Here is an 8,693-nt window from a genome sequence, read left to right as displayed (position 1 = left end):
ACTTGGAAATTTACTGAGCTAGTATCAAGGCTGTGTGGGTGTTTTTTTTTTTTGTTCTTCCAATTTTGCAGTGCTCTAAAATAATCTAACAAAACAAAAATGATTGCGTGACAGCAAATGGAAAGGGGCGTGACCTACAACATGACCTACGCAAATTGTGAAACTGTAGAAAGAAAAGAAAAGAAACAACTAGTACTAGTACTTACTGTTAATTTGTGATGACGCGTGTGAAGTGTGGTGTAAGATGAAATCTTCATAACTAGCCTAAACGCGCCTGAATTTGTGGTGTACATTCTGTTCTTTTTATTACGGATGTTGACACATTGAATGCTTTTTTTCTACTTGGCAAAGAAAAAGCAAAACACATGAAATTCATCCAACAAGAAGCACATTGAGCTAAAATCTCTTGAGAGTTGAGAATAAAATCTATTTTCTTCCCTAAATATTTTTGCTTGCTGCTGTTTGTATCAGAATCTCAAGCTAATCTTTTTTTTTTTGTATCTACTACTGACATGTCCCAACAAAATACAATTGAGAATTTTTAAAGCCCATAATAATGTTGAATCATCCTCCCCCCTTTTTGCCTGTCACATTTATTTGTGGTTTTGGTAACAGGATGTTTTGCATTCCATTATCCGAACCAAAAATAAATCTGTTTTGATGCATGGGGAAGTAACAAATAAAAACGAAACCTTTCGTTTTTCGTATTTGGCTTTCACGATACAAATACGTTAGAATATAAAGTGAGTAAATATTGTTTGTGATTTCATGGTTTTATTATGCCTGCAGTGGATGATTTCCATGCTGTATTTTTTTTCTCATATTGCCACAGGCTATTGATTTTTGCATGCACATACCCTGTGACAATGAGAGCAAAATAACAAAGAAATAATGCACTGAAGACATAATAAAAAAAATAAACAATGTTTACTTAATTTATGAACATATTGTTATGTTGGCCAAATGCTAAAAAAAAAAAAAAAAAAACGTTTTTCCTCCACATTGTCAGTTTCACACTTTCCGTGCAATCGAATATTTTGTTATCTTGGGTGTAAAAGTAAAAAAACAAACAAAGTATTGATACCAAATGTTTTTTTTATAATGCTGAAAATATATATCACAGAGCCACATACACAAATAGCTTTTCAGAAGCCATTCTTTGATTGTGCCACACTGATTTGTCAATGAAAAAAAAACAACAAACAAAAAAACAGACAGACAAAACAACTGTGCCCATAATAAACCCCCAAGCAGCACTCGTGTATCAAATACACCTTCAAACACTCGCGGGCCTTTTAGACCATCAAAACTCTCTCAACTTTTACATTCAACTTCACGCTGTGCCAAAAAAAGTAGTGAGTGCTTCGCCATTCGGAAACGGCCTCCCTTGACGTCTGACAAGTTCGGGCGGTTTACAGTCACAGTGAAAAGGACGAAAGAGAAGCAAGAGAGGACATCTTCATCATGGCAATAATAACAGCAGTCTCGGGGACCTTGCGTCCTTAAATCTCTCATTCAAGGCACAATTCATTGGCCTGGGATTGGAAATCAAGGTAATTGAACTTCAAAAGAGCAGAGATCCTTTCGACCAAATTTACACAGTACTTCTTTGCCAATAGATTTTTTTTTGTTGTTGTAGTGTGCACTCCAGCTCCTGTGATGGTGTAGTCCTCTCTTGGTTGACTTGAGGCAGAAAAGGAAAATCTGCCATCTGATGCTAAATAGTCAAAGAATGGCTTCGTATGTCATGCTTATGCTTATAGACATAACAGAGGAAGTGCAGTCCGTTTTTAGAGTCACAAACATTGACACGATAAATCCTTAACAGATGCTTTGCGATTCACACAGCTATGCGTCTTTTAAAGCACTTTTTTTTTTCTTTTTTTTTGCCGGTCCAGATTACATCCCTGGAAGCGGAGCAGTTGGATTTAAAAACTCGGACAATTTTGAAAGAAAGATTCAAATCGGTTTCTCATACGACCTGTCAATTGAACATGTTTGACTTAAAATCAACAAACAGCAATATTCTCATCACAACATTGAGATACTGTAGATACCGATACTTTAATTTACACAGAATGGACCTGAGTTGAGGGTCCGATGAATGTCAAAAAATCCCAAAGCATGTTATGTTAGGCGAACAAGCTAAACCAAGCGTTCAATTCAACCGTCAGAATCAATGATGGACTCCAAATTTAAAAAGTTTTTTTATGGAAAACATTTTCCCACTACCTGAATTGTATTGGAAATGGACAACACAGATATAAACAGATTCATTATACGAGTATAAAATGAAAGTTGTAAAATTGTAAACATGAGCCTCTTGGAGGAAGTGTATGCTAATAAGTGACTTGCATTATGGAGAACAACAGCCACAATGAAAGGAAATATGTCATATTGTAATATTGCCATCTTAATTTCATAAATGTGGGATTTTTCCTCAGAACCTTAGTTTCTGAAAATTAAACTCTTTAAAGTCTTTTTAAGGTTGTCATACAGTTTTGACATTCTCTTAAATATCGTTTTTACTTTATTTGCTGTCTAAAAAGGACAATGACATGAAAATGATAATCATTTCATGTTTTTAGGAATGGGAAAAAAACTTTTTTTAGAGTCGGACACTTGACTAGTATTGACGGTTTGACACTCCAAACGCCACCTGATCCATACATGACGGAAGGAGCACTTTGCAATTTACAAAGTTATCTATGGATCTTCCCGATCAATAATGAGTTGCATTTGTGAACTGAATACTGCATTTACTATAAATCACACCGACACTGAACACAAACATCCGTTTGACACCATCATCTAATGTAAATCAACAAAATGACAATACAGGTTTTGTCGTCTTTACTCCGCACATATATTTAAATAAAAAAATAATCGCTCAATCTTCTCGCAATTTTTGCAAATTCACCCAGCCAAGCATAAAACATTGGTGCGCAATGGTCAACATCAAATAGAGCAACAACATAAGTGTTATACAATTTCACATTCCACAAGTTGACATATTCCTGGAGAGGATTGTCATCTTTCTCCACGAAACAGTGCTGCAATGATTTAGGGCAAACGTCCATGAGGATATTGGAAGTGGACGAAAAAAAAAATAAAAAGGTCAGGACAGCGAGAATGTTGACTAAAATATTTTCCCTGCGCAAGTAAAAGCAATTTCAAAGCCGGCGTGTGAGGCTTCAAAATGTATTTCTATAGCCTGGCGATATATTCACAGTTTAATCTATCGTAAACATGAGGTATAACATAACGAGTATACAAAGTGACAGACACGGGAAAAGTTCAGTGGTCAGTGGTTGGCAAAATTGATTTCCTTCTTCCGTTTCAATGGAAAGGAGATGGCAAAAAATATCTTGCCATGAGGCGACAGCTAACACAACTTGTCACTTGTGTACTACGAAAGCCATGCTCAAACACGTGACGGGCCGATTCTACTGCTACTAAAGCAACTTTCCCACTATACACATATATATATATATATGCTTACTTAATATTTTTCACCTCAAAATGAACCACAATAGTCGTTTTGGCTATACTACAGCGAATCTTAAAAAGAACATTCTTTACGTCTACATACGAACACATCTATTTTGCTCATGCAAGATTGCGTCACAAAGCTGGCGATAACACTTCTTCATCTTAAGTCAAATTCTCAACTTGAACTACAAGCTTAGAAGAGTATTATCTTTCGGATAACAAAGCAACGACGAGTATTTAGCGTGCAGGAATTGCATGCATATTTGCGGTGTTGAATGTTGTTGTTTTTTTGATAGCTCCAGTATGTGGACGTTAATTGGGCGAAGAAAATGTGTCAATGGATGCTACCTTGTGTACCCTGAAACTAGTGTGCATAGAACTAGATGAAAAAAAAAAAAGCTTATCATGGTTCTCAGCCATGTTTTGGTCGGCGCTTGCAAACTCGGAATAAGATATATGTGATTTCCTAAAGTTCTGCATGCAAATAAGACACTGAAAATGATTGAGGTGTATTTTAGTTGTTTGAACATGGCCTTGCAGTAGCTGGGGTAATTGTTGGTAAAAAAAAAAAAAAAGAAAAAAAAGATGACCACTGACTGTTGGTCTGTCTCTCTGCTATGCTGGTGCGTGTGATCATGGCTGAAGGCAGTGCGTTCTGTGGTGCTGGTGATACTTTATCATCGAAGGAGGGACGGCCTATGCTTGCTAGCTCCAAACTCATTGTTGTCCTTAAATTGGAAAACAAAAGTGAAGGTTGAGAATATGATTTTGCGTTGACATCAGTCATATAAAGAAAGATGCGCTACATGACTACTTGGGACGGGTATGAATAGCGTAAAAAAATATAGCGTAATTGGCATGTGTGTGTTTTTTATTTTTTTTAAGACTAACGAAATGAACATAGCAGTTCCTTCACAGTAAAGGTGAGATCACAGCAGGCCTTGGAGACACCAAGTGGGAAATTGCACTGCTTGATGGTCCTTTTACGTGTGTGTGTGTGTGTGTGAGCGTCCATGTTGAATCAGTGTATTTGAATACCGTGCAATGTTGCAACAAAGCACCTAAAGGCCATGCCTCTGTGAGGGGCCTCTTCCATAAAGTTCAAATGTGGGAGGATTTTTCTAGTTTGATCATACGAGCAATGTTTGGTGGAATGGTATGACAAGATGCTTTTAGTTGTCGCCATGGAAACATGGCTAGCACTTGATTAAGAATCTGTCTTTGCTAAACCTTGATTTTTTTTTTTTACTTAGAATATGTAGAAATGATCTTTCTAGAAACTGCTCAAGATTAGGGTTATATTTAAAAAAATAAGTGATTGATCTGTCATTTATTTTGTTATAAATTTAAAGCAATTGATCAAAATATATACTGCATTTACGTTATGTAAATAGCGTTTTAGTTTTTGCAACCCTAATCAAGATTGCTTGAGGCAAACAATAAAAGGAAAGATGTGTTAGGCGTTATTACATCCATTGTAGCGCAGCAGAAAACAAATATGTTAGGGAAGGAGCAAGTTATTTCAGCAGTATTGAATTCCAAGTGTACATTTCAGGAGAGTATGCTCATTAAGCCTTTTTTTTTTTTTTTTTTTTTTTTTTTTTTAACTGTAAATGGCTTAGCGTCCTCATCTGTAACCACAGTTTGCTATTGGCTTGCCATAGGTCACATGACACTAAATACTGTTTCCTTCCTCTTGGTTTGGATGAATCCAGATGCAAAAACTGCAGACTTGCTGTTTGTTTATTTAACCTCCATCACTGTAGTTTGTTGACATGATCCAAAATGGCTCCTGCTGGAGTCCCATTCCCCCACATTTAGTCAGAGGCCCAATTCAAAGGTGCCATCAACATGTTTCTGGTATGCTTTGCCCGAGATATCCATGGCTGATTGCAATAAAAGGTTTCGACCAAAAAAAATGGACCCCAAAAAAAGCATGGAACTTTTAAGAGCTTGCAATGAATTTGCATACAAAGAAGTGCCAACTTACAGATCCATGTTGAAATCACGTGTGAACAGGGTCCTCCATCTTATAGCAGGTTCCTGACTTAAAAACTGTTGGTCCCATATATTGACTCGGGCCACTTTCAATTGTTGATCCGTTATGGCATCTGTTTGGAAAAAGTACTACACATGCATGTGTTTCATATGATTTGAGTGTTTTGCAGATGAGAGCTGCACCGAGATGAGATGTGAGGTAGAATCGGTCCATTTCAGCAGGTATTTGAAACCAGTTTGAGTGACGAGGTAAGTGACATCAACTCCGCTTAACACATCAGCGGGAGTCGAGAGCTGGCGGTTGGGTCGTGTCATTGTGTGGTTATAGTAGATACGCTAGTGGCCCATTGCGAGAACACGTGTTGCGGTGATCGTTAGAGATGGAAGTAGAAGTAAGGTCACATGTCATAACTGAAAAGAGAAATGGCGCCAGATGAAGCTTAGAAAGGAGGTATATGTTGGAAATATAAACTCTATATAGTGTTTTTGAGGATTATAATACTACATTTAACATTCCTATGCAACCTTGGAGGTTTTACACAAGCAACAAAAGAGGAGTTCTATTCATCGAAGAAATTTTTCCCTAAATGAAAAATTGTTAATGCATTGAGACTATTGCCATTGTAAATGGAAAAACGGTGAGAATGCTGAGACAGGCATTCTAACAGTTCTTTTTCTTAACATTGCTTTTATTGCACATAACAGCGTGTTTACTCAACACAATCAAATTGGTGGCAACAATGACGTCCTCAAAACATGTCTGAGCCTAATCCTGACTGTATTTTGCATAACGATGCCATTTTGTCTTTACATGCAATTTCAGAGGGATTTTAAATTGATTTTACCCGGCGACAACATTCACTCTCCTTTGGTTCTTGGTTTGCAACTCCTGAGGACAATATGTGGCTCTTTACCTGAAAAATACTTTCAAAGTGTCAGTTTATTATTTGAGGGGATGACCTGAGCCCTGTGGCAAAGTGATATTATAGTGTTCTTTTCTAATAAGAGGCTTAGGTTCAATATAATCAGGGACGGCTGGTTAATAAAGAGTGTGTGAGCCCGACTAACATTCCTGAGGCACTGGAAAAAAAATTAAAGTGACCCGAGAAATGAATGAGGAAGCCCTCGTGGGAAGATTAGCAGATCAATTAGCACCTCTTGGATTTCTGATGGCATTTTTTAAGGCTCTGCATACAATTTAGAGCTGAAGAGGAGGCACAAGTTTCACACATGACTCAACTTTCCTTCCAAAGAGCTTGAATAACAAATAGGGCAAGTTCAACAAAGCTTAGCGTTGGCCCAATTGTTTTGTTTTTTTCATACTAGGCAGTTTCACTTTATGTAACTAGTACGAGGTTATTGCACAAAAAAAAAAGTCATTTGGGAAAAAAAGGCTTTTTAAATAAACATTGTCCCAAGCCTTGTTAAAAGATTTTCTCCGTATTTCTCTTGGCGCTTTCTATCAACTACCACGCTTCCCTCCTGCCAAGAATCTTTGGAGTAATTCCATTTTCCACTTCACCAACAGCAAAATAAGATCCATAGAAGCATCTTAATAAATAATCCTTTTTTATTTGCAGCTCGGAATCAAATAATTGAAAAATATATTATTATTTGGAATACTTCCAGTCCTCATTATATCTTGCTGCATGGGTTGGTCTACATTAAAAATAATGTCACCAGCCGCCACTGATTATAAATTCCAAATGGAAAGTCTTGAGCCTGTGATTATAGCCCATCATAACATAAAAGAAAAGCTTACAGCAGGAGTAAGCTGCATTAATTGTAACTAATACAATATACTGTATTATAGCTTCATACTAAGACTCATTAGAAAAGGATAAGCAGAGAGTTGGTTGTGTGTAAAACCACCAATAAATAAGACACTACATTTTACAAGCTATGAGGTAAACTTGTAGGCATTTATGTAGTATTTCCGAGAGTGTGTGGATCGTGAGCTCACTATGTGAGGGAGGTAGGTTGGCGAACACTGTCGTAGCAGCGGCTCAATTGGGCAGGGGAGGGGGAGCAAGATGAACTGTGACGGCCACCGCTGCTAATAAGGACGGTGCAAAGAAGCAAGTGGAGTGGGATTGTCTGAGGAGATTATGATCGAGAAAAGAGGGAAAAAAAAAACAAAAAACACACCGTATGAGGTGAAAGGTGTCGGTGTGGGGAGACATTAGGCTTATTGGATTTTTGTTTGTCTGCATATAGTTCTACTTGAGCGTGTAGTTTAAATAACTGTACCATTTAAAGTGACACGACAAAGAAGCCACATAGTTTGCTTTTTTTTTTTTTTTCTCTCCTTGTGATGTTGAGTGCTGGTGGTAGGTGGTGGGTGTCCGAACCCAAATGTTCCCATCAAAGAAGAAAGAAAAAAATAGTTTCTCTCTCCTTTTCAAATGCATCCCCCTTATAGCGTCAAGGTTCTTGTAAGGGGGTACCACTGTTTTATAGTCACACATCCTGGTCCTCAAAGACCTCCAAGAAGAGCGGTGGAAAGAGTTCGTTGGGACACTCCACCTTCATGTGTAGGAAGCGGCTGGCGTGGCACGCTCCGATCATGCGCAGGTCTGTTACCTTCATCAACAGCTTGGGCCAGAAGTGAGGAATGTTGTGCTTGCGGTAGTTGATGTAGTGCTCAAAGGCCAGCAGGTAAGCCTCTTGGCACTGCTCGATCTTCTCCACACTTGTCAGCCCGGAGCGATCTTGGGTTGAAAAAGAGACAATTAGTACATTACAAGTCATGATCCATTCATTTGAAATTTCTACTTTCATGATTAAAGAGCTAATAATTTGTTATTGTTTATTATTGTCATGGTAGTATGAATTGTGCAGAAATAAATATAAATATTAATATATGGCATCGTTTTAGCAATAAAATATAAATAAATAAAATATAAATTCAGCAACAATCCGAACGGTTAGTGAGTTTTTTTTTTTTTTTTTTTAATAAGAACAGGCCCATGAGCTACTCATGTGGTCCTTGGTGTTGCCCTGAAGCTTGTGAGCTGGTATGTAGTAACATTAAAATCTGTTGTACTGTAATGTTTGAGGACATCGTTGAGGACGTGAAAAATTATTGTTGGGTGTGAAGCAATCCATGATTAGAAAAACATCTGAGTGCATAAAAATAGCATACCAAATAGAGGTTCCCTCTTCATTAGAAAAGCACACACAACTCCTTGTTCTCGTAACAC

At 37.5% G+C, this 8,693-nt stretch overlaps 1 protein-coding gene across 9 annotated transcripts in view; it reads right to left on the bottom strand.

Annotated features, from left to right (window-relative positions):
* Positions 1-1,077: 1,077 nt before the first annotated feature.
* The window catches only part of LOC148384498 (thyroid hormone receptor alpha), a 35,290-nt gene continuing 27,674 nt past the window's right edge, over positions 1,078-8,693 (bottom strand). For all 9 annotated transcript variants that reach the window (XM_088358449.1, XM_088358448.1, XM_088358447.1 and 6 more), the window contains one exon: positions 1,078-8,201. In XM_088358449.1, coding sequence (XP_088214575.1) covers positions 7,951-8,201 — 251 coding nt within the window. In that variant the 3' untranslated portion in view covers positions 1,078-7,950. The remainder of the gene's footprint in view (positions 8,202-8,693) is intronic.

This window comes from Syngnathus floridae, chromosome 17 (assembly GCF_059516105.1).
Source record: "Syngnathus floridae isolate MCC-2025c chromosome 17, RoL_Sflo_1.0, whole genome shotgun sequence".
NCBI classification, from domain to species: domain Eukaryota; kingdom Metazoa; phylum Chordata; class Actinopteri; order Syngnathiformes; family Syngnathidae; genus Syngnathus; species Syngnathus floridae.
The sequence above is the reverse complement of the archived record's forward strand: the minus strand, read 5'-3'. Positions and strand labels throughout refer to the sequence as shown.